At 38.9% G+C, this 27125-nt stretch overlaps 7 protein-coding genes across 8 annotated transcripts in view; 4 read left to right on the forward strand and 3 right to left on the reverse strand.

The window, feature by feature from the left end:
* The window catches only part of ercc5 (excision repair cross-complementation group 5), a 9230-nt gene extending 8617 nt beyond the window's left edge, over nt 1-613 (reverse strand). Inside the window, exons 1-3 of the mRNA XM_061035993.1 lie at nt 468-613; nt 176-351; nt 1-52 (exon numbers count right to left, since the gene is read on the reverse strand). The exon at nt 1-52 is cut by the window's left edge and continues 64 nt beyond it. Of these exons, the coding sequence (XP_060891976.1) occupies nt 1-52; nt 176-351; nt 468-555 (316 nt within the window). The 5' untranslated portion in view covers nt 556-613. The remainder of the gene's footprint in view (nt 53-175; nt 352-467) is intronic.
* Nucleotides 614-1082: 469 nt separating this feature from the next.
* blzf1 (basic leucine zipper nuclear factor 1) lies at nt 1083-5430 on the forward strand. The gene is made up of 7 exons (XM_061036061.1): nt 1083-1231; nt 1573-1660; nt 2303-2763; nt 3072-3271; nt 3454-3582; nt 3774-4005; nt 4097-5430. Exons 2-7 carry the CDS (start codon nt 1642-1644, stop codon nt 4280-4282), a joined length of 1227 nt encoding a protein of 408 aa, XP_060892044.1. The 5' UTR covers nt 1083-1231; nt 1573-1641; the 3' UTR covers nt 4283-5430.
* A 59-nt stretch (nt 5431-5489) lies between these two features.
* On the reverse strand, nt 5490-7214 carry trmt10c (tRNA methyltransferase 10C, mitochondrial RNase P subunit). Its single transcript, XM_061036049.1, has one exon. It carries the CDS (start codon nt 7069-7071, stop codon nt 5581-5583), a length of 1491 nt encoding a protein of 496 aa, XP_060892032.1. The 5' UTR covers nt 7072-7214; the 3' UTR covers nt 5490-5580.
* Nucleotides 7215-7413: 199 nt separating this feature from the next.
* txnl4b (thioredoxin-like 4B) lies at nt 7414-10812 on the forward strand. Its single transcript, XM_061036141.1, has 3 exons — nt 7414-7671; nt 7765-7916; nt 9653-10812. The coding sequence occupies exons 1-3, from the start codon at nt 7540-7542 to the stop codon at nt 9816-9818; spliced, it is 450 nt and encodes a 149-aa protein (XP_060892124.1). The 5' UTR covers nt 7414-7539; the 3' UTR covers nt 9819-10812.
* A 550-nt stretch (nt 10813-11362) lies between these two features.
* mrpl16 (mitochondrial ribosomal protein L16) lies at nt 11363-14574 on the forward strand. The gene is made up of 5 exons (XM_061036107.1): nt 11363-11593; nt 12320-12391; nt 12564-12712; nt 13151-13444; nt 13955-14574. The coding sequence occupies exons 1-5, from the start codon at nt 11527-11529 to the stop codon at nt 14144-14146; spliced, it is 774 nt and encodes a 257-aa protein (XP_060892090.1). The 5' UTR covers nt 11363-11526; the 3' UTR covers nt 14147-14574.
* A 1541-nt stretch (nt 14575-16115) lies between these two features.
* On the forward strand, nt 16116-20616 carry cenpq (centromere protein Q). Its single transcript, XM_061036129.1, has 6 exons — nt 16116-16251; nt 16971-17039; nt 17507-17636; nt 18226-18345; nt 19962-20036; nt 20407-20616. Exons 1-6 carry the CDS (start codon nt 16199-16201, stop codon nt 20458-20460), a joined length of 501 nt encoding a protein of 166 aa, XP_060892112.1. The 5' UTR covers nt 16116-16198; the 3' UTR covers nt 20461-20616.
* Nucleotides 20617-22222: 1606 nt separating this feature from the next.
* LOC132972921 (C5a anaphylatoxin chemotactic receptor 1) lies at nt 22223-25835 on the reverse strand. Of its 2 annotated transcripts, none has more exons than XM_061036072.1 (3): nt 25707-25835; nt 24703-24854; nt 22223-23461 (listed from the first exon to the last, which is right to left on the reverse strand). In XM_061036072.1, the coding sequence occupies exons 2-3, from the start codon at nt 24829-24831 to the stop codon at nt 22505-22507; spliced, it is 1086 nt and encodes a 361-aa protein (XP_060892055.1). In that variant the 5' UTR covers nt 24832-24854; nt 25707-25835; the 3' UTR covers nt 22223-22504. The 2 variants fall into 2 exon arrangements, with proteins under 2 accessions (XP_060892055.1, XP_060892063.1); XM_061036080.1 differs by having other exon boundaries at nt 24703-24849; nt 25699-25790.
* Nucleotides 25836-27125: the final 1290 nt, after the last annotated feature.

Here is a 27125-nt window from a genome sequence, read left to right on the forward strand (position 1 = left end):
TGGTCTGTTTGGACTCCAGACTCAGCTCCTCTTTCCTCTGCCTCCTCAGAGCCTGCAGAAAAAGCCACAGATAAAAAGAAACTTGCTAAATGACACAACAGGACCACTTGGTTGAACTCAGTTGACCTTGTTTTGGGTTAGGTGTTTTTTTTTTCTTTGAAGCACAAAGACATACAAGAGTCTGCTTCTTCAGCAGCGGGGCGTCCCCATCAAACACAAACACTGGCCTGATGCGGAAGAACAGCAGCTTGCAGACGCGGTGGAAGAGGGTGAGGAGGTGGGCGTTCTGCACGCTGTTTCCATCCCGGTCTCTCACTCCCTTCACTGCCTGGTTCAGCCATATACTGATGTCTGGAGGTGTCGGGTTAAGGGTTAATGCTGTGGCTTTACAGAAGACAGTCAGTAGCATCAATTCATCAGACAGAAAGATTAAGCTGAGAACAATGATCACCACAGAGTGAGGATACCGACAGCAAGGATCTTTCCTTCCAGAGTCTCGGGGTTGACGGGTTTCCCTGTGCTCTCAAGCAGCCTCCACAGTCCCTGCACCCCCATGACAACTAGACCGGAGATTCCGTGAATATCAGACAACTGAAACCCCCAACAGGTTAACTGTGCGTAAGTATTGAGAACATTTTCCTCGGACTGGAAACTGGAGAGGAGGTGTTGTCGCAACACTATTTTTTGCCCGTAGAGAAAGTAATGCGGGCGCCAAAAGGTTCCGCGTCATGTTAATAATAATAAATACTAACATCAACAACTTTAGACAGTGTCCATTTTCTTATCTACTTTAAAATGGAAAATAGTCTGATTAATTCATCGGTTTTGTTTTATGGGGGAATATTTCAAGTAAACTATTCGGATGTTTTTTGTTTTTTTTCTGTAGCGGGGACGGGACGGAAGTGCAAAGTTTCAAAGGCATTTTTTCCCTCAGCGAGGACTGCCAGGTTTACCTGGGTAACTTGGCTACTTAGCAATGATGAACATGTTATTGTAACAAATGCGAATGGTCACTGTAAATGTTGGAAACACACTTCGGTTAATTGATATGTACAAAGTATCCCATGACTATCGTTTGCATTAGTATTTACACACGCGGCTGACGGGGAGCCTTGCCTAAAGGATAAGACTCAGGGCAAAAATTTACTGAACTTCCGCCAGATGCCAACTGTGTCCGGTTACAAAATAAACAGATTCTTCTTTCAGTGAATAAATCCAGGAGGTCTGATCGGTATGTCATTTAACAGCTCGTCTGAATCACTGAAATACGAATATATACATTGATGTACTATCTCCCCTTAGCCTGCTAGTGTGAATACAGCTGTAACTTGGTTGTTAAACTCTTGTTAGCTGCTCCTTTATAGCAACACCATTCAAAGAGCTAAGGTTAGCAACTTAGCGTAGCAGCTAGCTCCCGCAATGGCGTTACGTTATCTGTGTCTGTTGTCTGTAAACATTATATATCCGCTGTTAACCATGACCTTTGACTGTCGGCTTTATCGGATTGCTGTGTGAAAAAATGAACGCTAAAAATCACAACAGAGTGTGTTTTCTCTTTGTTTATTGTCACAGGACGAAGAGTCACATGAGTCTCATTTAACACAACAGACTTCGCAAACAACTAACAACAAGTCCAGCACCATGACGGCTGCTGCCAGAGGTATGTTTATTTACAACTTATCAATTGTTAACATTTCCTACCTGTTCAGCCTATTGAAACACATTGATTAGCAGTCGATATTCGTTTGCCTTGTATGACATTTTTGAGACCACTCTTATTCAAGAAGTGTTTTTAACAACACCTTTTCGTGCCTGTGTATTTATCTAATCATAAACCCCCTAGTAAGAGTAACAATACAGGGAAATGTGTTGCTTTTTTTTTTTGTCAATGAATACTCAATCAAGACTGCGTTTCATTACAACTCCAAAGTCTTAACTGAGGTATGACTGAGTTTATTTGCTGCTTGAACCCCCTCAATTGAGTTTTTTTTGCAGATACCTCAATTACAGTTTTTTCCAGCAACACTTTTAAATATCAAAATACTGTATACCAAGAGGGATCAGGGTGGCTGTATCCTGATACCTTAAAGTTATCAAATCAGTTGTATGGTTTACATTATAAAGCTGACCAGAAGCTCACACTCCGTCACACATCAGGTTTTAAAAACCTAATATTTGAATCTCATTTCATTGTCAGTTTGGTAAAAAAATAATAATAATGTAGAACTGCATTTAGAGTTCTCTACTCATTAAGTGCTTACTCAGGATACATTTAAGTGTGACCTTCGTTTATTTCTTTCAGTCTCGGCCAGAGTGCCTATTCGAGTGGCCGGCGATGGCATGGAAACTGAAAAACCGCCGGCTGTCTCGGAGGTTAAGACAGACACGCTGCCACCAGGTCCAGTCTCAGTTCCCCTGCTGAAGGTGGCAAGTCCAAAACACAGCCCCAAATCGAATCACCCCGCTCTTCCTGTTACGCTGCATCCGCTCGGCGTGCTCCACCTGGGCAAAGTGAGTCGGGAGGCCTGCATGGAGGTGGAGGCCGTCAGGATTGTTGTCCCTCGTGCAGCTATTAGCCGGAGCAGCCGCACAGGACCTGCTGAGGGGAGAGGGGAGGCAGGGCAACAGGCTGAGGAGCAGGGATCACCCCCGCTGCCTCTGGTGGAGGACTGGAGAGTACAGCTGGAGAAGCTGCAGAACTCTGAACGCAGGCTCCTGCAGGACAAGGAAGGCCTTGCCAATCAGATTCGTGTGCAGACAGAGGTAAGAAGAGGATACATTTCTACAAAGAAATGATGTATCAGGTGTGTTGCTCTTAAACGTATAAAGTCATAAAGAATGTATTGGTATGGTAATAGCACAGCAATGTGTTACATTGTCAATTAGTTACATTTTTTTTACTCAGTCCCACTTGTCAATATGATTAAATCATGCTTCATATTGTATTATTTATTGAAGTTTACAAAGACTGAACCATATTTTTGTTGATCTTTTTAATGATGAAGTGCTTTTAAGCGCATATAAAGGAAACAAGGTTTGGTGTTTATGCTCCCCCCCCCCCCTTGTGCCAGGTGAACCGTGAGCTAAAGAAACTGCTGGTGGCGTCAGTTGGGGATGACCTTCAGTACCACTTTGAGCGTCTCTCGCGGGAGAAGAACCAGCTGATTCTGGAGAACGAGGCTCTTGGCCGCAGTCTGTCACACACAGCAGAGCAGCTGGAGCGGATGAGTATCCAGTGTGATGTTTGGAGGAGCAAGTTCCTGGCCAGCAGGTATGACACACAGAAATAAAATAAATCTAATTCAGGGCTACGGGGGTTAATGCTCTTATCATTCTCAGTTTTAAAATGTGCTAGCAAACATCTGTTGCGAGTCCACCTTAGAAATGTAAAGTGATCGTATGACGGATGACTTCATGACTGTGAGTTAATCTTAATGCGTTTTGTCTCTTCAGAGTCATGGCTGAGGAGCTGACGAATGCCAGAGCAGCTCTGCAGAGACAGACCAGAGAGGCACAAGGAGCAATTCAGGACCTTCTTATAGAGAGAGACGAGTTCTCCAGAGACATGGTGATCACTCACAGGTAACATAACCACGGCACAATCTTTGATCCAATATAATAAACGTAGACTTTCAAAAATAACAAATCAAAGACAAAATAAAGGACACTCAAAACTGGTCAGTCTGGTGTGATTTTTTTATTTTTTATTTATTTTTTAGGACAGCTTATGGTGACAGAGGCTGTGCACTTACTTTGCTTGTTTTCCTGATCAGGTCTCTGGAGCAGCTGCTGGTCTCTCTGCAGTGGGGCAGACAGCAGACCTACTACCCCAGTGCACAGCCCCTCAGCACAGGAGAGCTGGCAGCAGCTAATCACAAGCTAGCAGATGCCATCAACTCCCACCTGCTGGGCGACACCAGCAGCAGCACGAGCAGTGTGTTGAAGAGCAACAGTGCCGCAGCTGAGCAGTTCTGCAGCACACCTGCAGAGAAAATGGCTGAAAAGGTTCGAAGTTGTAATTATACAAACATGACAATTTTTCTTAAATTTTTCCTAAAATCCACAGGTTTACAAATGTTTCTTTTTTTTTTTCAAGGTGCTGAAGATTTTAGATCCAATTTCCTGTTCAGAAACCAAGGCAGATCTTCCACTCAGTGACTCCCCTACCTCAAACTTCCTCAGCAACAAGAAGAGCATCGGCAGATTTCATCCGTACACCCGCTATGAGAACATTACCTTTAACTGCTGCGAGCGCTGCTCTGGAGACATCCTGGTGCTGTAGAGGTCGAAGAACCTGACATCAAAACAGCATCAGAGCTCATTTCTAATGACTGGTTGCTGAAAAGGAGAGCAGTCTGGGGGGGGATATTTCTGCTCAGTGTTAAGTGACCTCTTCAGTAAAAATCAAACGTTAGCTGCTCAATCAGATGTTTTCTGTATCAGTTTGAACCTTTGCTACCAAATTTAGTGTGTTGAAGTGGTGATTATTTAATTTCCACTTTTCAGATAGCGGTTCACAAGTTCCATTGACCTGCTCTTTATTTTACTCTCATGAATATGGAAACAAAGTCAACAAAAGAGTGGTTTGGTAAGAATCATGATGTCAGAGTGATGAAAGCAGAATGCATTTCAGAACCAGTGCAGCTTGGTTTAAACCATGAAAAGTGATTTGTATTGTTTTGATGGAAGGTCAAGGTGTGTTATTGTTACTGAACAGATACTGTGAGGGTGTCTGATTTTTTTCAAACTTGAATATTAGGCTAGTGTTTTCTAACTCCAACAATTGTGCAATAAGAACGTGCTAAGAACAGAACAAACACACTGTGACGTGTGAGTGTTAGCCTGAGGCTTGAGATGATGATCGCTTGTTTGCACTTGTGCACTGAAACAGTAAGTAAACAAATGACATAAGTGAGGATGCCTCTTATACTGAATTGACTCCAGTTTCTTTGTACAATGGTGCTATGGTATTTTAAAAACACGGTAGTCACGTATTGAGTATATGATGCAAAGACGTCATACACATTCAGTATTTAGACTTTACGGTACAATGTTGTCAATTAAAAGCAGCATTGTTCAAAGACCGCTCTCAAGCACATGTCCAATGATTTCGAGCATGTTCCAAAAGTATTTCAAGCTATGTGCGATACATTTTATTAAATGAGGTTATGTTCATCCAGGTGATGTTCTTATGTAACACTATTTAAAAACAAGAGAACGGGTTTAGACATAATAAGAGATCTGAGGAGTTCTAAATGACACAGACCGGTTTGCAATTCTCTAAAATATGCTGTAAAATATTTTGGTTTGTTTTATCTCTTTGGTTTTGAAAATATCATTTGTAGTGAAAAACCATCAGGAAGTAGTTCATACTGCCTTTTTTTTTTTTTTTTACATTACAGAATATAATAAAGACCAAAGTAGTTTCTACGTTTGTTAAATGTCTGTTTATTACCCTGAATCAGAACGCAGTACAAAAGGCACCACAGTATACCAATAACAACCATTTTATTAACCGAATGTCCCAGGTGGTGACCCTAAACAGACATATCCTTATTATCACTAGATCATTTTATTACTTCACTCTTCGTCCCACCACGTTTTGTTTTTGCCTGCACCTTTCCTTCCCTCGATGTTGCTCTTAAATGACGTCCGTACTTTTGTCCCCGCTGCTTTGTTTAACCCTGACTCCTTGCGGGACCCGTGAAAACTTGGACCCTCGCTTTTAAACGTCTCTTCTCTGGAGCTTAATGTCCTGTCAACATTCAGCCTTTGTCCATGGTTTGTTGCACCAATGACTCTGTTATTGTTCGTCACTCTCTGAGTCTTCTGTTGGTGGAATCCATCATGCTTCCTCTGAGGCACAAACTTCAGCGCCTCCTCCCATTTCCCGGTCTCCTTGATCGTGAGCATGATGCGGATCATCTGGTCCAGGGTCAGGTTTTTGGCCCCGATCTCCCAGTGGAGAAACTCATCCAGAGGCAACCGGGCCGTGGCCAGCTTCAGACGCTTGGCGTTGGCTAAAGACAACCCAGGCTGGATTGAGCGGTCCACCAGAGCCCCAATGACGTAGACCTTGGAGTGGTCAAACTTGCGGAGAACGTTGCGCGAGTCTGCAGTGAGGTACACCAGCTGCTCACGGGGGAACATGTCGACATGCTGGCGGTGGCTGCTGGTGACGAGCAGGCGGTCCCATGTCTCTGCTCCGTAGCGTTTGAGCAGCTCCTGCATGTACGCACCGTCTTCCTGCAGGTTGCAGAAGTGGAGGTGGAAGGGCTCAACGGCACGCCGGTTCCACCCTTCCACCTCCATCAGCTGGGAGACTGTGTTATCCAACTCTCTCCTGGACATTTTGGAGTCGTAGCTCATATCGATCACCAGTGGCTGGTCAAACAACATAGCCTGGGCGCTCCTCCAGGCCAGGAGCTGGTCCAGGGAGCGGCTCCAGAACTTGCGCACAAACGTATTTTTAGGTTCCTCGGCTCCACTGTCCTGTCCTCCTTTCTGCTCCTTCATCGCTTCCTTCTCCGCCATCCTTTGCTGCTGCTTCTCTTTGTGTGTCCTTTTGTAGCCCTCTTTGATCGCCAGAAACTTCAGGTACTTCTTCCTGGCGGACTTGGTGGTGAGCTCTGCCACAATCCGAACCTGTTCGTCTGTCATCTCCTCGGGCACGAACTTCCCAGCTTCGCGCCACATCGCGACCATTTCCCGAGTGGCCGCCAGTGAAGAGCTGCACTTCGAAGTGTCTCCAGGTTCATCGTTTTCGCCGTCCTCATTCGCCTCCTCTCCTTTGCTGACTTTCTCTGCTGGTGCAACATTAGACCTCATGACAGATTTCCATTTATCCAGATATGTTGTGTCTAGTTCCCCTGATTGATCTATCTGAGGCCGGGGAGCATCTTTCCATACTGGGCTCCCGGTGTTGAAGGTTCTGCCCAGTACGTGTGGTCGGTGACAGGCGCTGCTGACCGGGAGAAGACGTGTGGCTTTCCTCTTGATCACACATGACGCCACAAGATGACTACACGTACAAAGGTCGTACAAACCCTGGGTTGCAAGAAGACGCAGCATCGTACAAATATATATATATATTATTTTTAAACAGCAGCTTTCTGAGGAGTATTAAAAAAAAAAAAGCTCGTCACTGTATCTCATATTCCCAAAGTTGTGTTCCCATTCTCGCTGCGTCCATGCTTGTCAAACACTGCTGGGGGAAGGTCACGTTGTTACACACGGTGTCACACTATAATGTGTCGTACTGAAATAATTAGCATGACCTGCGTTGAGCGGCTCTGTTTGTTTATATTGTCATGTAGACAACCCTTAAAAACGGGTTCAGTTGATAGAATAAGAATTAATTTATAATAATAAAAAAAAAAATTCTCATAAAAAGTTCGACTTGTTTGTGGGCGTGGAAAACATTCGTGTTGATTTCACGTTGTTTCTAGACGGATTTTTGTTCAGCCTCGTACAGGAGTAACGCCGTATTTCCTCCTGCTGCATACAAAAACAAAGGGTGCCAACTTGTTTGCCTCGAAAATGAGTTTGTTTTTGCCCAAATTGACTTGCAAAAAAGACATAGATGAAGTGATTAAAGGCGTAGCGGAGAAGGTCTTAGTCTTGAGATTTGGCAGAGACGAAGACTCGGTTTGTCTCCACCTGGATGAGATCGTAAGCAGGATAGTTAATACTAACATCTCTAAAGTGTTGTAAGATGCTTGTGTCACAACTTATTCACTCAATGTTCATGTCTGTCCTCTTCAGCTGTCAAAAACAGCTCATGACCTGAGCAACATGGCCTCAATATACATCATTGATGTGGATAAAGCTCCAATCTACACACGATACTTTGACATCAGCTACATCCCCTCCACTGTTTTCTTTTTCAATGGACAGCACATGAAAGTGGATTATGGGTAAGTGAATATGATTACCGATGTGTCTTTTAATACCTGGTGTATACTGCCCTACAAAGGCAAAAGACCTTAAGTCTCCAGAGTGTAGAACTGAGAAAAATGACTTTAAAGTCTTTTTGTTGTCCAGCCAAATGAGTTGGAGGCAGAATATTGGAAATGTGGCAATTCTTTGTCTTTTTAATCAGGTTATTAATGTTCATAAAAATCTTTAGCTCAAACATGACCTTCGACCCTTATTTGGAAGTAAAGGTACTCTGCCTTTGCATTGCCTGTACAATAATAACGGGGTCATGCCAAGGCAAAAGGCAGTAACTTCTTAACTTCCATTTGATACTGTATTTCACTTGGTTGCATGGTTAAAATAACACGACCAACACTATTTCTTTGCTACACTTTAGTCAAGCTACTGTGTGTGTCAGAAGTGCTTGATGACAGATATTAAAACAAAGGCATATCACCTTAACTCCACTGCAGTAAAACAGTAACTTCACTTTGATCTGCAGTAAAACAAAGACAGAAGACCTTAACTCAGTTTGAGCATTCCTGAATGCTGCAGTACAAAGACAAAGACCCTGATGAGTGAAGTTACTGGACTCTGCCTCGAGGGCTTTTGGAAGTTAAGGCAAATACAATCTACTATTTTCTCAAAAACAACAACACAATTGACTCAAGATATCTGTCCTCATAATAAAGCACATCTGTAATGTTCCAAAAATGACAAAAACTCATTTTTGAAAAAAATTGAAGTTACTGCCTTTTGCCTTTGTAGGGCAAAATATGTCTGATAGTTTTATTACAAGACCCTTCATGTCATCATGCTCTAAAAATAGACAGAAGCTCGCATTAAATTAATCTGCCTATTATCCCTGACGTCTTTTAATCGTGAAAAAAATTGAGAGAATTGAGAATAAGTTTTGCAGGTGACAGATTGTGCGTCGCTTTGGATAAAAACGTCTGCTAAGTGAATTGTAGATTCAAACTTGTTTTTCTTAAAACAATGGAAGATCATGATGATATTCAATCAACAATTGATGGTGTCCTAAATGTAATCAAATAATAATGCTGGTCCAGTTGATAAAATGTTGAACTAATTAAAAAGATGTAAACACATTCTCTTCAGCCAATACTGACATCTTTGTGTCTCTCCCTTTATTTGACCAATAATCAACATACCTAATAACAGGGTTGGGCAACTGGCGGCCCCTCAACGTGGCCCTCAGGTCAATTTTGACATATCAATTAATTGGAAACATGAAGAAAACATGACAAAATCTGCCATGAAATGGTGAAAACCAGAAATATGTCCATAATAATATTTGATCACTGGTATATGTTGAGTTAAATTTGAAACATAATTGACTGTAATTGTTTTTGTATCCTACAATTTGGCCCTCTGGCAGTGAGAATTAAATGAATGTGGCCCTTGCTGTGACCAAAGTTGCCCATCCCTGGACTAAGAACGATGCAATCATGCCTCAACTATTTACATCTGAGAAGCTGATTTTGTATAATTCGGTTAAAATATAATACAAAATGTAAGGTGATTATAAAAACAGTTTCTGAATTTTTTTCTGTGTCTTTCATTCATAAATCAATCAACCGCTTCTACTTTGAAGTAGTGAACTAACCAGCAGCAACACATACACACAAAGCTATAAGATAAACCCTGTGGCACACAGTGTAAATCAGATTTACTTTATTTGGCTAAAACGTGTTTACCTTTTTTCCTCTTACAGCTCTCCAGATCACACCAAATTTGTCGGCAGCTTCAAGACCAAGCAAGATTTCATGGATCTTATCGAAGTCATTTACAGAGGAGCCATGCGTGGGAAGATGATTGTTCAGAGTCCAATAGATCCTCAAAATATTCCAAAATATGATCTCCTCTACCATGGTATTTAGAGTTACAGTCCCCACCTACACAGTGTGGCCTTATGTTTACAAGGACTTACTGCTGTTGGCATCAACCTCTTCTACCATCATGTAATAAAATGCTGGTTAATGACTCGACTAAAGATAGCTCTTTTTTGTTTTGACACACTCTAAAAAATTCTCAATATAAAATAATTGTTAGTTTTTTAGATTGCGAATAAAGAACTTGAAAGCCTTTATTTATTTACTTTTTACTGGGCCTTTTATTTAGAGACTTTACCTTCGGTCAACACAAATGTTTGAGGATAAGGTGACGGTAAACAAATGATTTGCTAACTTGTTAACATAGTTTGGAAGAATATTGGTTTAAGACTGGTTTTGTAAATGTTTACTGCTGAAGTAGTTGTCGGTAATCCCTCAAGTATACACCCAATCTTTTCATCAGTAAAAGTAAACACACATTTTGTTTACAAGTAAACTGCACAGGGAACATGTAATGAAAATGTTCACACAAGAACACTGTTTACCCAAACATCTGTGAAATGCATCAAATTCATATTTGATTTATTTGCTCATTTCAGTGTTTGGTTCCCACAAATATAACACAAAACATGAAATATTTTCTCATGATAACAGGAAGAAGAAAACTTATTATACCTGCCCCTTTGATCGAGTTTTAAATGTGGAACAGACTGACATTTAAATAAATAAAAGACCAAAATCAGTTTGATTGGCTTTTCAAGCTTAAGTCAGTTTTATTTGCAGCAGGACTTTTTAATCCTTGAAAAACTTTTTCCCCCCATTATTTTTACCTTTTTTATTTTCTTACTGTTTTGAACTGTACAATTTGATATAAGGTCTGATTATTGAAAAACACGTTTTACTTCATTCTATTTATTTCTTTTGAAAAGGCTGTGTCATTATGATGTTTCCCATGGAAAAGAGCTGCATGTCGGCCGAGAGATACACTTTATTTATCCAATGTCTGTGCTTCGTTTGTACAATAAACTTGATTATAAAACTATATGCTTATTTGTCCTCACACTGTATGTATATTGTTCTATTTGTATTAATATGTATCTGTATTATCTGTATTATGTTTACAGATAAATCCTGTATTTAATGAGTAGCAGGCTGTGTCTGGATTATGTAAAGAAAAAGGATTAAAGCATAAAGCAGTGTATTACATAGTGTTTAACTGTAGCTGAATATTAGAAACATTACCGTACCTGCATAATTACAATAAACAGAATGGAAAATCTCTCCAAACTATTCTAACTGAAGCAACACTTTACAGGTCTGTCTTACACACTAACAAAGCCATTGAAATTGGATGTTTTATCACCACTTAAAAAAAAGGACTTTCTATAAGTTCTAAATGCTATTTTATTCCTGTCTAAGCCCCTAACATCTACATATGATGTGAGGTTTTCAAAATGCTGACATGGTTTAGGGATGGTGACCAGCTTTAATGGAACAAAGCTTTTAGGAAGCACGTGGGACATAGCACTGAATCTGTGGGAAAACCGTGCGTTTATGCTTTTATTTTGAAAAACACTTGTACCGGATTTGTTTCTTCTTACGGAGGAAGTGAGGGTAGCGACGTAGTAATGGCAGCGACCTTGTACACGGCATGCCTTTCCTAAAACTGTAATTAGTTACCTGCTTAAAATGCACGTTTACAGAGCGCACGAAGGTAAAGTTTGGCATTTATAGTGTCAAGGTTAACACGAACATCATGCTCTCATTCATCAAGGCGGCCGTCGGAGGATTCACCGGCATCTGCAGAGCCCACGGTCACCAAGGTAACAAGTTAATTAATGTTAATGTTATATTAAGATGAGCAGTAGAAGCTTACAAGAGCTGATCATGTTGAGACTGTCTGGCTGTGTGACTTGTACATATCTACATTTTAATACTTAAAAGCATAACGCCCTCAATGTCAGAGATTCATGAATGTTTTTTTTCTTCTTCTAGTGCTAAAGCAGGTGTCGGATAATTAAAAATACACATCGATATAATACTTTTAATTATGCAGGTTCAAGATGTCAAGACATCATTAACATAACCTACTTCCAGGCCACAAGAAAATAACAACAATTCCTCTCAAAAGTAAAAACTTACATTCCTGTGACATGTAAGGCAGAAGACAGAGACATACTTTTAAAGAGACACTGATGTTTGCAAGGAGCCAGTACCCTGAGATTAGTTTACCATGTTTCTTTATCTGAGAAGTTGAACAGTATTTCAGACCTACAAGAAAGACACAACTTCATGTGACTGTATCCACACGTTATGAGTTTTTCTTTACCACCATAAAAATAGATTTGAATTTTTCCAACTTCAAAATCTGAGCTAAATAAGATCTGAATTAAATCACTAAGGGCTTTCTACTACTGCTGTTTGCTTGAAGATACCTTTTTTTAAATCTGAAATGTACTTTACCAACAGAAACTCATTTTGAAGTTCTGCATTTGGGATTTGATTTTGCCAACAAGGCCAAGAAATCTGACTTCTTGTTTGTTTAACAGGTTCTTTGAACAACCATTTGAAAGTCCTCACTGCTGGGCTGAAGACGTACGACATACCTCCTGACTTCAGTGGTAAAATGTTCTTATCATTCTTAACAATTTTTAAACATGCTCTAAAACCTTTCACCAGCTGTCCTTGGTCTTTGATTCTTAGTTCAAGTTGAAATGTTTGCAAGATGCTTCATGTTTTTGGTGTTACTCACTATTTTTTATTTTATTTATTTTTACTTTACTTTTCTTGCAGATGTGGTTTTGCCGGAGAAACCAAAACTGAAGTTTGTGAACAAAGTGCCAAACTTAAAAAAGGCAAAGAAAGAGATGAAGAAGCTACGTGATATCCAAGGGCCAGCTAGGGCAGCTAATACCTTCACGACAGGACAGTATGCTATTGTGGTGAGTTAGTTTATTTTCTGTACTGTATAAGACACCAACGGTTGAAGATTATATTACAAGATGTAAATGAATCATCTATTATTATTATTATTATTATTATGTTAAGCATTTTTGCACTACTCAACACTGCACTATTATCTTATTAAGCCTTGTATATGTTAGACTTTTTGCTTATATTTTGTTTATATTTAATGTTGTACTTTTTGTACACTGAGAACACAGAAGACAAATGACTTGTGTGTGTAAGCATACATGGCCAATAAAGCTGATTCTGAAATAATAACTTTTCTTTGGCTATGTACTACCAAACTCATAATGCCAACGTTTATATTTACACTCCTTAATTGAAGCTAAAAGAAAGTGCTTAGACATTATTTCCACAACAGAATCCCAAATAGTGACTCTCCTGTTTTCTTTATATCACTCTGTGCTGCTCAGGCCTTGGGAGGTGGTTACCTTCATTGGGGACACATTGAGATGATGCGTCTCACTGTCAACCGCAAGATGGATCCACGTACAACATTTGCCCGTTGGCGAATCAATGGCCCATATAAGCCGATCACACGTAAAGGTCTGGGTCAGCGCATGGGTGGGGGCAAAGGAGCCATTGACCACTATGTGACACCTGTCCGCTACGGCCGTCTGATCTTGGAGGTCGGAGGAAAGGTGGAGCTGGGGGAGGTTGAGCACATCTTGATTGAAATAGCAAAGAAGCTTCCTTTCCCTGCCAAGGTGAGAGCATTGATTCAGTACATGTTTTTAATTTAATTTAGTATATTCTGAGAGAGTTTGTTACCTAAAGTCTTATTTCTGAAGTGATGACTATTGACTGGCACTTTTTGGTAAATCTTTGTTCCCACTTTTGCATCTCTACAACACTTGAATCAAAAATGTTTAACCTTTGTGATGGCGCGATTGTTTAAATGGTTGTTTTATTAGCTGGGTCTTCCCCATAATCTAAAAGCTGATACTGTATACAAACTAAAGATAGTTGACTGGGGACAGAGCCATGTGGGACTTCATTTGAGTTTAATTTGATGACTTCTCATAGAAAGCTCTGATTGAGCCTCTGGGCAAAAAGTATGCAACTCATTAAATTAAATAGTTCACCTAAATGTATACACAAAAGCAGGTAACACAATTTAAATTATATGATAAATATAATAGAAATAAAAGTATCCTTTGCTAACAAACATATATCAATTCATATCAATTAAAATGATCATATTTGATTTATTTCAGGTCATGAGCAGAGAGAGCCTAGAAGTGATGCACAAGAAGCAGGCTGATATGGAGCACAACAACCAGAACCCGTGGACCTTCAAGCAGATAGTGCAAGGCAACATGCTGGGTATTAGAAAGGTGCTCAGCCCCTTTGACCTGCGCAATCATGGACGCTTCACAGGCAAATTTCACCTCCCGGGGAGGGTGTAACCATCCGGAATGGACTGAAACAATTTCCATGTCATACTGTGACACCATCCAGGCCACACTGTTAAATAAGACACCATAATCTGGTTCTAACTCTCAGTCATAACTGGAAATGTTTTCCATGTTTGTTTTTGTTTTTTTTACATAAAACATGAAGTAAATTTGAAATATGTTAAAGGGAAGATTTTTCTCTTTCTGCTTAAAAAACTACTCAATATATATTGTGTTTTCATCGTTGATTTCATGGCATAAGAATTGTGACTTTACAAGTTCAACAGTTTTCATTTAGCTGAGAACAGGTTAAACACAAATATGCACCACAAAAATAAAATAAAGGAACATGTTTTACAATTGCACACCATGTATACTATAAAAGTTGGCTTTTGTGAAGTTAAGATTGTATTCTGTGTATAAATTGTGATTGAAAACCACGACGATATAATACTGTGGCAATTCCATTTTGTAATTTACATTTTTTATTGAACAAAAAATGAAAATAGAGGTGAAGATTTTGCAAAATCCTTTTTTTATTGCAAGTTGTATAATAGGTTGAACGGAAATAATACTTTTTTGACTTAATTATAGTTTTAGAAAGAAATGCCATTTGGTATTTAGTAATCTTACTAGTGCATTCATAAATATAATTTATAGAGATTAAATGAATACAATATATGTGATGAAAATTTCGGGGAAATGTTTCTATGTCTATGGTCTCTCTGGACAAAAAAAGGAACTTTTCTGAAGCGTAGGTGTTTTTTGTTCAGCAGGATAATCTTCAATAAATGTTTTACGAACATAATATTTGCCTTAACCTAAAGATTAAACCTACATGAGACCATAACATGAGATATATCGGACTAGTTGGAGAGTTCCCAGCTTGTCCGGCGTGATGACGTTTAATGTCCCCGACAACCACTGTAGTCACATTTAGCCACTTGTTAGCAACCGCCTTTTTAGAGACGCTTCAAAACTTCAAAATTCACAAGTAGGGGTATTACCTAACATAGTTTATGTGGTCTAACAAAACGCCAACATCTCTTAAGCGTGTGTTAACCACAAACCCATTCAAAATCCCCATTGACTTTTACACGTTAGACCCCATGGCGCTCAAATGCTATTTACTTCCGGGTTTTAGGACTCATACTTGATATAGTACTGCAGAGAGTCATTACTCCCCTGGGTTTAATCTCTCAGGTAGGGTTCTCGTCGAAATTATGGGGTTTGTTTTTTCTTCTGTATAAATCAGCGAGGAATTCCAAAATGTAACTTACTCCATCCATTTGCATTGTATACTTCCGTTGTTCCTCTATCGGGTGTTTGTTTTAGCATTGTATTTGTGTTTTTTAGCCTGATAGAAATGTTGCCTGGAAAGCAAATCGCAGGGTCATGTTTAACAATACTCGCGCATGCGTGTTGTACTCTGTGTTCGAAATCAGCCGCGCGAAAAGCTTCTCCACTCTGACAAACAACCAAGAGAAGAAACATTTTTACAAATCGTACCATGGTTTTAATCAGCAATTTCATGTTTAATATTACACGTGTTGGTTTATTTACGGTCGCCTAACCAAACGGTATTACACCGCGTCTCATTAGCGATACATTTGAATATTACTGGATCTTTTATATACGGACATGAAGCCCGTACGAGGCTCCACTCGAGCTGCATCAAAAACACCTAAAATAAAAAACAAGACGAAACAAGCAACCGAGCGCCAGGTAAGAAGATACTCTCTCGCTGATGTTGACTCATAATGTCTTACTTAAAATAGCCTGAAATAGTCAGGTAAAGTTGTTACCTAGCTGACGTTTACGCGCTTGAGTTTTACTTGCAGGACCCAAAGCCCTTTGGAAAGAGGGTTAACGCAAAGCAGGCACAGAAGAGGAAAGGTTTGCACGCTCTCCTAAGTTGTGGATTATTAAATATTTGATCACGCAGGCATAATGATACAGTACACAACAAAGCTAACCAACTCCATTGTTGTCGTTGCGTGTTTTTTTTTTACGTTCGCAGAATACCCTCTAAACAAATACAAAGGTCAGGACAAGTGGAAGCTGATGACAGGGTCCTCCATCTCTACTCTGGAGAACATGATGGACTTATCAATACTGTAAGTTTGACCTGATTTACTGCTCAACACTTTCATTTCAACTCTTGATCTGCTCTTATTGTTACTTTGGTTGCTTTTTAAGTATTAAGTGTGTTTTTAGTGATGGTTCATAAAAAAGGTTTCAGAGCCAATTATATCTAGTAGGTTCTTGCAAAGAACAAATCATATACCACAAATTTAAGAGCATTATAGAACATTTCAATTTTCCTGTTCTAATGCATTTGGTCTTTGTGCTTGGTTTTGTTTTGGCAACTCAGGTTGCAATACTTCATGGCAGCTTTTGTCATCTTTTCTTCAAGTTTACAGTTTATTAATCTTTTTTTAATTGACTCTTGAGCTGCATTGAGTTAGAAGAGGGGCCACAAAAGGCTCGGGCCGCCAGTTGCTCACCTCTGCTTTAAAGCAATATTAAAGAGTCTTTCTAAAAATTTTTTTAAAAAAAACTCTCTGGCTACTATTTAAGGCACCCTTGTAGAATCTACTGCAGTCCAGTACAATATCAATCAATCTGTATTTGTATAGCGCCCAATTCATGACAAATGTTACCTAAAGACACTTAACAAAAGAGCATGTTAAAGACCGTACTCTTTGTTATATTTTAAGACCAGACAGTAATCCATCATTGGCACACAATACAATCCCATTGTTACAATAGAGGCACTTGATATCATTTAAGAACGGTCAAAATCAACTATGTAAGGACACTCCATTTTTTACAGCGCAACGCTTGCCTTGAAGCGGACGAAAAAGACAGAGAGCCAGGAACATCTGAACACGATGAAAAGCAGGTGAGCAGTAACATATTAATGTGGATGTAAAGAAATGTCATGAACCTGCCTAGTAATTATTATATATGGGCAGTGTATCATTTAACAAATAAGTGCAAGTTATGGATGTTGCACAGCAAAGCAGGTGTGTGTTTTTTTCAGTAATTATGCTTTGTGTCGAGTATTCTTGCAGACTTCTACAAGAACATGTTTTTAATGTAGTAATGGATGGATTGTGAGACTCTACCTTTCAAATATCAAACTAAGAAACTCTGATATTTGTCCATTATCCACCCTGTTGATATGAACACATTTTCCCCACCGCCCATAGTCACAACAAACAGAAATACCACAGTGCATGTTCAACAAGATGGGGAAAAAAACACAAATGAAATGAATGAGGATTAAAACTAAAATATACAACGATTTGAGATCAATATTGTAATGTTTAAGACTAAATCCTCTTCTTTGCTGCAAAATTGTTTTAGGTTCCTTGCGCAGTGTGCGCAGCTCAAAGTTCCAGTGAACAAACAAAAAGGTTTTGAGCGTCCATATCATCGACACCAGGAAGAGTCAAAGAAGTCTGTGGTTGGAAAGCAGACTCTAAGTAGCCTGGAGGTGTGAAACACTGTCATTGTTTTTAGGTCACTGCAAGTATGAAGTAATTACATTATGAACCAAAGAATATGTTTATGACAAACTTGCAACCTCTCTTGACAATCCATTTATCATTTCATCATCAAGTCTTGTGTAAAACAAAAAAAAGTAGGTTTTATTAAATTGGAGCATGCAGTGGGCATTTGTCATGATGTTGACAATAAAGGAGTAAAAGATGTATTAATTTCAGGAAAGATTATCTCTAACAGCAGCCCTAAATATATATATTTATATATATTTTATCCTATTAGTAAGAGCATGTTTCTATCATGTTTAATTTTAAAAAGTTTGTATATATATTGTTAAGTCCTTCTGTTTTGCACATTTAGCCTTTATTCTATATAGAGTTGTTGGAAAGAGAGAGTTGGGGATGACATGCTGCAAAAGGCTGAGGTATTGGAATTGAACCCTCGGCCTCTGCAACGAGAACTACAGCGTCTGTATATGGGGTTGGCGCACTAGCCGCTGAGCTAATCTGGCACCCCTCTATTGTTTGTATTTCATCGTTTACACTATGCTACATAACAGGTTGTGTTGACTTTGCTTGTAGGAAGACTTGAAGGCTGTGGTCAGCGCTCTGGAGAGGACAGAAGAGCAGACAGTCTCTTTAGAGCACACATGCAGCATGCTGAGAGACCAGGTGGAGGAGGAGGAGGAGAAAGCAAAAGAGGTGATAAACACTGACACTATTACATGCTATTTAAGTCAAACATGAGGTGATGGATCGTCCGGCATCCAGTGCACTTCTCACTGAATGCTGGATGATCTTATGTATTTATGTAGTAAATGTCTATTGGTGTTGTTTATGTTTTGTATTTTTCTGGCAGCAAACTTATTTCCCTGTGGCGACATTAAAGATACTTTTGACCTTTTTTTGCCACATGGTCAGTCTTAAACATCTAGATTTTGTTGATTAGTTTCTATATCAGTTTTCAGTCATCCTATGAAGGGCTATGTTCCAGTAAATATAAATACATACTATTTAGCATACTAGAAAAGGATTCAGTATGTCCCTATAGTAGTATAGTATGTCAGATTTACTGACTTAATCCTGCTGGCTTGCAAACTGCTTCATAGTAACTGATGTAGAAGTACTTTCATTTTTTTTTCTGGTATTCTGCATGTATCATCACACAGCTACCAGAAAACATTAACAGATAACTATGTAAGATATAAGATTTGCAAATGACATCATATTTCGCATTCCCTTTTAGACAACACTACATTTTTGTGCTGCAGAGAGCGATAGATGTTTGAGCAAGAGGATGAGGATGTTGATGATGCAATGTGATGACAAAGTAGTCTGTCTTTCTCAATTGTCTGCACAGTTAATGATAAAACAAAGTGCATAGGAGCAGTATGTTGTTCCCCTTTTGGTCTACAGTATCGAGCAGATCGTCTAAAAAAATCTCTCAATCATGTTTAACTTTGTATGGTTTTGAATTTGTTATCAAGTGAAATTCTCACCAAAAAAAAAAAAAAAACATAATCTATCTGAAGCCGTTTTGCCATATACACTCCTGAAAATATCTAGATAATTTCAGAGGACTGCTCAGGACATTCTCCTGACCTGGCTGTTCACATATGCTCCTCACAGCGGGAGACTATCCCTGTCAGACGGGGGGGGGGGGGGGGGGGGGGGGGGGAGGAGGAGGAGGAGGAGCGGAAGTAGCAACAGGGTCCTCTATACGATACTATGATGAGAATATTTGCCTTTATATCAATGTTACGTGTAGTTCAACGGAATGACAACATCAACAAAAGAGCGGAGAACAACATACTGACAAACAGAAAACATAATGCAGCCCCTATGAGTAAATTATTTACATAGTGTAACAGTTGCCAAACAATCTGGTAGACATTTTAATTGTCATAAGGGTTATAATGAAATTATATAATTTCATATAATTATAAGCTCCAGAATTAACTTAAACTATAACACAATAAAAAGGTCGTTTCATCAGAGTGGACACCAGAACCGAGGTAGACAGCAGTTCTTCACACATGTCTCAACCTGTTTGACATTAAATGAATTTGCACGCTTCTGGTTGATGAAGTTGGACAGCATGAGAAAATGTTCTTTTCTTACATGGAAGGTGTTGTTTTCTTGAAGAAACGTCTTATCAGTAGGTACAGGAAATGTCAGTCTTTACTCAGAATAATACACTTCACATTATCAAAGCAGAGGTTTGTAGATCAAGGTTTTTTTCTTCATTACTGAACTGCAACTCTTAGATTGAAGGTATAAAGATACAATAACACTCATGTTCAAACCCTTCTTCATAGATTTTACAGATAACTGAACAAACAGTTCTCAACCTCCCACGTTTTCCCGTGCAGAAAGAGGAAAAAGCAGTAGAGGTAAGAATGAGGGTTGCACAAAACACCTTCACAACATCTTGTCTGTGCTTGACTTCACTTTTTCTTGTGAATAAGATGTGGGCAAAAAGCCTGAGTTGACATTTCCTGTTCGATGAAACATAGATGTTTTGCAACTTCTTTGAAAAATTGTGACAAAATCTGTCCTCTTCCGGAAGGTGGTGTGGTGCTGTGTTGTAGAGCTGATCTCATCAGCTACAGGATTATCTTTGTTTTTTGTTTCTCTCTCTCTCTCTCTCTCTCTCTCTCTCTCTCTCTCGCTGAACATTGTAAAAAACAGTCACAACACCTCCCATTTATTGGAAGCCCATAAAGACACACAGCAGTTCTTAATATTTTTGTTTTTCCTCAGGCTCGGAGGAGAAAAATGATCCCAGAGGGCGAGCCTGAGACCACTGAACAGTAACTTTGAGAAAATCCTTCAGAAATCAACCGCCATCCAGGATGCCGAGGTTCTGCAGCTACAGACACACAAACAAGCTGATCAGTTGATCAGGCTGTTGAAATATTGCTATACCTGGTTTGGACTGGAGCCTTGCCAAATCACTCCTCATACAGATTTTTTTTTTTTTTAAATCTACATATGTAAGAGGTGTTTAGACACAGTTTGGGGTTTTGGTATATGGGAATATATTTGTCAATATACTTGAGTTCCACTTTCGTGTTTAATGCATAACCGCTAGTCATCCTTTTTTAAGGGAAACACAAAAGAGAAGCCACTATTTATTGCATAAGAAAGAATATTTTGACAAACAGATCAAAACAAAACGAAAACAGGCAGAACTCTGAGCTGCAAATATTGCAAAAGCTTAAACCATGAACTTTGTGTAAACATTGAATTTGTATGTTCTTCCATTTTGTTGTCCTTTTTGAAAGATCATTTTTGGTATAGATGGAAACGGGGACTACAGGAATTGGGACAGGGGACTGGCATGGCATTAAGCAAGTCTGCATGCAGAATCTAACTACAGACATTGTGGTGATGTGCTATGCACATTAATAGTTTGACTCCCAGGTTGGAACCTATTGCAGTTTTCTGCAAGAAATATGATATAATAAGAACATGTGGCTGAAAGAAAAAAAAAAACGGTTCAGATTTCCAACTGGTCAGTCAGAGTGCACACCAGAAGACCTGGAAACCTGCAAACAAAACACTAACTGCTGCTTCCTTCCAGGTGTATTGAGTTCAGTTTTAGATGACTGATAGCAGCTGATGTTTGGTCACATGTAGTTTACAGACCCCAGTTACAGAATGGTTCTTATTTTTTATTGTACTTTTTAATACAGAAGATACGTTTAATGTGCTACAATTGGTTACAGTTACATTCCTTAGGTCAACAATGACAGAATGGGGTTTGCTATTATGAACAACAAACAATATTAAAGCTAGCTTATCACACATCCAGTACTATATAACGATCTTGCAACATATTTGCATGCATGTTGCTGCCTCGGTCCTCTGAGAGCCTCCAGGCACACTTACATTCATAAGATTTATGAGCACATCTAGTACCAGATCTGTAAGTCAATACATGTTGAAGTGGGGACATCTTAATCGTGAGTTAAACAAAGGCATGCATTTAAGCCACTGTGGATATTGATAGGTTGATCTCATTAGCACATTGTACCTTACTGAGACAGCACTTGCAAGCCAGGAAGTTGTGGTAATGAAATGATGCTGTCTTGTTGACTTTGGCTTTTTTTTTTTTTTTTTTTTCCCTTTTTCTTTTCATAAAAGTGTTTCCTCACGCCGTCTAATAAACGGATGAGATGATTCATGAATTTTTTGGTTTAGTATGACCAGGCTTTAACATGCCAGAACACTCAGCATATTTGGAATCTACAGTCATCTACTTTCACTGATGACACTTGTTTCCACGTATCTTGTTTTTGGCTCACTGTAGAGAAACCACAGCTGCATCAAGGTTTGATTAGTTTGTTTCTATTGTCACTGCTGGGCTGTTTTGGTTTGCCTGATTTATTCTGGGTGTTCACTTGTCATTCCCTGATGCGCTCAAACAAATGTTTCTAGCTCCTTAAATTACAGAAGTTTTTACTAAAATTAAACCGCTATGACTTAAAGTTCAAATCAAACACAGATTGCATCACCACATATAGAAACTGCTGTGTATAAATTCACAGAGCAAGAAATTGCAAAAATGGAAACAAATGTTTGACACATTATAAAAACATAAAACAAATTTAACACAGTCCAATGGATATATTTGCAACAATTCAGTGCTGGACTATCATCAAAACCGACTCCTGAAGCTTCAGAATAGACTGTTGCCAATGAATATATTAGAGCAAGTAAGATAATATGTGGGGGTTTTTCTTTCACCTTTTTAATCTCCCAAGCAACTTTCTCATGAGATAAAGGTTGAAATATTCTCGGTCACATTTAGAAAGATCAAAAACATTTCAACATTAAAACCCTGCCAACCTCTTGCCTACATCTGTGAATTCTTAAGTGAGTTCTTCAAGGACTTGCGTCGTATGGACTCCATGGAGTCGTCGTTGAAAAGTCGTTCAATAGTGGAAACAAGCGAAGCTTTGATGGCGCTGCCTAAGCCTCGGGCAGCGAACACATACAGCACGGGGTTAAGAGCACTCTTGAGGTACACCAGGTACAGAGATATGTATGTGCCAAAATGTGCTCTTTTGTACAGCACAACTCGGTCAGGATGTCCCTCGGCCAAAGCCCTCAGGAACCGACAAACAAAATAGGGCACCCAGCAGGTGATGAAGAGGAGCATAGTGATGAACATAATATGGTACATCCTGGTCATCCTGCGGGCTGTTGAGGGGTGTGAAGAAGTGGGTGTTGATGGCATTGCCTGGCGAACTGTGACTAAAACCGCCAGGTTACTTCCCAAGAACACCAAAAAGGGCAAGATGAAACCGGCTACTGTTTCTGCGACAAACAGCCCCATTTCAAATTTTAAACTCTCCACGCAGTGATATGTCCCGTTGCTTTCCAACAAGTTGGCACTGTAGAAGTAAGGGGCAGACAAGACTACAGCTATCATCCACAAGATGGCACATGCCAGAGGAACAGCCCAGTAAGGGCGACGCAGTCGAGCCCACACAGGCTTCAGCAGACACAGGCATCGTTCCATGGCCACAGCACAGAGGAGGAAAGCGGAGGCGTATAACCCCAGGCCTCGCAGGAATATGATCAGTTGGCAGAAACCACGATTGAAAGGCCAGCTGTTGTTGTTGGCCAAATAGCCCACCATGAGCGGGGTGCGCAGCAGTAGCACAAGGTCAGCAAGGGCCAGGTTAATCACGTAAAGTCGGAAACTGCTGGCAGCTCGAGTCTCCTCATTGCTGCCTCTGCGGACCAGGTGACGACGACCACGCAGTCCAAGGGCCCAAACCACTAGCCCATTCAGAGGCACACCCACCTGAAAGAACCAGGGGGACAAGTCAATTACGTGCAGTGTGAAGAACTTTTAAAGATCCAGTCTGACATTTGGTGACATGTGTTCCTTTGCTTTAATGCAGGAAGTTAAATATGGAGACGGCTACCACTTATATGTCTACTGAAAACCTTTCAAGTTTTAGATAACTGCTTATTAGCTTAGCTTAGCATAAAGGCAAGAGCATCTGCCCAAATGTATGGAAGCGATTAGTGATCAAATGATAAAGCTAATTTGAAAATTCAAATGCATTAACAGAAATTATTTTTAATTTTCAGAATATGGGTGTATTATTTGACTCAAAAATAAAATGATGATTAATTTATCTAATTAGAATTTTAGTTTTCAACTTTAAAAATGCACATTCTTTGACTAAATTAAAATGAAGAAAATGACATTTGCTTTATCATTTTCAAAAAATGCCCCACTAAATCTGTATCATAATTCAAATGAAAAAGCTAATTTTAAAATGAAAATACAGTAAAAGAAACATGTTTTAATTTTCAGATTCTAGGTGCATTATTTGACCTATATTTAAAATGAATATTCAGTCATCCAGTTTGCATTATACTTTTACTCTCTATGTATGCACATAATTCAAATGAAAACGAAAAAAGGTCTTCGGCTTTGAAAGTGATTTATTAATAGCCTATGTTATCTTTGTTTAAATACTGAAGCCAAAGTATAACATTGCGATTACATTTTTTTTGAGGGGGACTATTTACGGAGATTCAAGTAGAAATGCAGAGAAAACAATTGGAAAAACATATTGATCGTGTCAGGACAGAGAGCCATGAAAAACATGGATTTAAAATCTTAACAGCACTTTATGATAAAAAGAAAAGAGACCTTGTTGGTTAGTGATGGTGAAGAGAACATAGAGAAGAGGCTGTGTGTTAAGTCTTTATGCATAATTAAGCTAATCATCTGCAGGCTCTACTTAAATATTTCCATACAGACAAGAGAGTGGTATTAATCTTCTCTTCTAACACTTACCTAAAAATTATGAATATCCCTTTTACAATTGTTAAGAACATAACTTTCTAACACAATTAAGCATTAGGGTCATAATGTAAATATAAAGTTACTTAATTAGTGTGTCCTGTTTGTTGTCCCACAACCACATAATTAGCAGATGACCCCAACTCTTCAAGATGCAGCCTCTTGATAATTGTTTTGTACTCTTATTTGCAATGGTAGTGTATGATATCTTGAGGAATTCTCACCAGGAAGATGATCAGAGTAGCTGTTATTTGTATCCCCCTCCCTGCCTCATCTTTCCAAGAGCTGTTGGTGCCAGTCATCTGCCGGTTTCCTGAATGGACAGCCAGCTGTGTTCCATTCATTTCAGCCATTGAGACATCAAACCAATTGTGACCTGTAACATGGGGATTACAACAGGTGTGCACATTTTGTGGATGATGTCGCTGGATTTATAGAAAAAGGCCACAAAAGAGGAATTTGTTTTGCAATTGAGAAAGTTGAAATATGTGCAATATGCATGCATGGTTGCATATGAATATGGATTTCACATCAGTCAGTTTCTTAAAACTCAGAAAAACAGATGTCCACATCATACCCCAACATGACAACACATAGGCTACTTCCTTTTTTTCCACATTCGCTAGGTTTTGAAAAGGGAAATATTTGTAATTCTCTGCATATAAGTAAAGTTTAGCACTGCAGTGTCATCTCACCTCAACTCCTCACCAAAACAATTAATTGACTAACAGTTACTTCCTTGATACCCCCCCCAAGAAAAAAAAAAAACAAGCTTCTTGACCTCAAATGTCAGTTAAGTACCCACAATGTTACCATTATTTTTGTCTTCTCTCAACTAAATGATACACACACACATAATTATTGTGTTATTAGCAGTGATGATTACATTGAAAGGAATCTGTTCTATTTTCCTACATCCACCGCTGCCTAAGGGCCTGAAAGAACTTGTAGACCGGGCCTGTTAGTGTGCAGCTGGAATGAGATCAGCATGCATGCAAGGACTTCTGTGTTAATGAACACACCTCATTTGGTCGCCACACAGTAGCAGCGCTAACCTAATAAGTTACTGATAGCACGTGTAGTTTAATGATAAAAAAGCACATTTAGTACAGACTTCTAATCTCAATATAGTTACTTAGAAGTAACAGGTTCTGAATCTGTTTCTAAAAAGCTAGTTTAAAAAAATGCTTAATGCTGATTTAGATGCTAATTTAGAAGAGTTTCTTACCTTGATATGCCTTGTGTGTGGGAGAAATTGGGAGCAGGAGATGAAGCTTAAAGGAGTGCCTACTGGCTGTTGTAAGACTCTCTCTCTCTCTCTTGCTCTCTTTCCTGTGCTTGATTTCGACACACACACTCCTTTATATAAACCTATCTGTGAACCACAGAGACAAAGTTCAATCATATTTCAACCAATGAGATGCCATTTCCTCTGATTCCAAATAGCTTTTATTGATTTCACTGTATGAGTTAATATAGCGAGATCAAAGTGATTAAAGATGTTCCCTTATCTGACACATACATACTGTACAGTACGAGCATATATACATACATACATATATGCATGCATACATACATATATACAGTACATATATACATACATATATACAGTACATACATACAGTACATGCATACATACATACATGCATACATACTTATATACAGTATATGCATACTTACATACATATATACAGTACATGCATACATACATACATATATACAGTACATGCATACTTACATATATACATGCATACATATATACAGTACATACATACATACATACATGCATACATACTTATATACAGTATATGCATACTTACATACATATATACAGTACATGCATACATACTTACATACATGCATACATACATACATACTTACATACATGCATACTTACATACATGCATACATACATATATACAGTACATACATACTTAAATACATGCATACATACTTACATACATGCATACATACATACATATTTACATACATGCATACTTACATACATACTTACATACATGCATACATACATACATGCATACTTACATACATATATACAGTACATGCATACATACTTACATACATATATACATGCATACTTACATACATATATACAGTACATGCATACATACTTACATACATATATACATGCATACTTACATACATATATACAGTACATGCATACATACTTACATACATATATACAGTACATGCATACATACTTACATACATATATACAGTACATGCATACTTACATACATATATACAGTACATGCATACATACATGCATACTTACATACATATATACAGTACATGCATACATCTTATCCCATCTCTCCCCCTATCCCTTTCCAAGCCCGGCGCAGTCTAGGCCTGTGAAGACTGTTTCGTCATGAGCCGGGGATCCGGCCGAAGATTTCTGCCTTTTAATAAGGCAGTTTTTTCTTACCACTGTAACTTTTGCTGCTTTGCTAAAGTGCTCATGATGGATAGGCCGGATCTTTGTAACATAGCAATAAGTAAGGTCCTTTACCTGCTTTTTGTAACATAACAATGAGTAAGGTCTTTTACCTGCTCTTTTGTAATGTTAACAGACAATGAGTAAGGTATTTTACCTGCTTCTTGTAAAGTGTCTCGAGATAACACT

Source organism: Labrus mixtus, chromosome 1 (genome assembly GCF_963584025.1).
Source record: "Labrus mixtus chromosome 1, fLabMix1.1, whole genome shotgun sequence".
In the NCBI taxonomy this organism is placed as follows: domain Eukaryota; kingdom Metazoa; phylum Chordata; class Actinopteri; order Labriformes; family Labridae; genus Labrus; species Labrus mixtus.

Excerpts from the sequence above, each read along its gene's own strand:
- mrpl16 (XM_061036107.1), top strand. The coding sequence starts at position 11,527 with ATGCTCTCATTCATCAAGGCGGCCGTCGGAGGATTCACCGGCATCTGC. Across the intron at positions 11,594-12,319 it reads CAGAGCCCACGGTCACCAAG|GTTCTTTGAACAACCATTTG; the intron begins GTAACAAGTTAA and ends TTTGTTTAACAG. Across the intron at positions 13,445-13,954 it reads AGCTTCCTTTCCCTGCCAAG|GTCATGAGCAGAGAGAGCCT; the intron begins GTGAGAGCATTG and ends GATTTATTTCAG.
- cenpq (XM_061036129.1), top strand. The coding sequence starts at position 16,199 with ATGACAGGGTCCTCCATCTCTACTCTGGAGAACATGATGGACTTATCA. Across the intron at positions 17,637-18,225 it reads AGACTCTAAGTAGCCTGGAG|GAAGACTTGAAGGCTGTGGT; the intron begins GTGTGAAACACT and ends CTTTGCTTGTAG. Across the intron at positions 18,346-19,961 it reads AGGAGGAGAAAGCAAAAGAG|ATTTTACAGATAACTGAACA; the intron begins GTGATAAACACT and ends CCTTCTTCATAG.
- txnl4b (XM_061036141.1), top strand. The coding sequence starts at position 7,540 with ATGAGTTTGTTTTTGCCCAAATTGACTTGCAAAAAAGACATAGATGAA. Across the intron at positions 7,672-7,764 it reads GTCTCCACCTGGATGAGATC|CTGTCAAAAACAGCTCATGA; the intron begins GTAAGCAGGATA and ends TGTCCTCTTCAG. Across the intron at positions 7,917-9,652 it reads CACATGAAAGTGGATTATGG|CTCTCCAGATCACACCAAAT; the intron begins GTAAGTGAATAT and ends TTCCTCTTACAG.
- LOC132972921 (XM_061036072.1), bottom strand. The coding sequence starts at position 24,831 with ATGGCTGAAATGAATGGAACACAGCTGGCTGTCCATTCAGGAAACCGG. Across the intron at positions 23,462-24,702 it reads CTACTCTGATCATCTTCCTG|GTGGGTGTGCCTCTGAATGG; the intron begins GTGAGAATTCCT and ends TGGTTCTTTCAG.
- blzf1 (XM_061036061.1), top strand. Across the intron at positions 2,764-3,071 it reads AGATTCGTGTGCAGACAGAG|GTGAACCGTGAGCTAAAGAA; the intron begins GTAAGAAGAGGA and ends CCCTTGTGCCAG. Across the intron at positions 4,006-4,096 it reads CAGAGAAAATGGCTGAAAAG|GTGCTGAAGATTTTAGATCC; the intron begins GTTCGAAGTTGT and ends TTTTTTTTCAAG.
- trmt10c (XM_061036049.1), bottom strand. The coding sequence starts at position 7,071 with ATGCTGCGTCTTCTTGCAACCCAGGGTTTGTACGACCTTTGTACGTGT.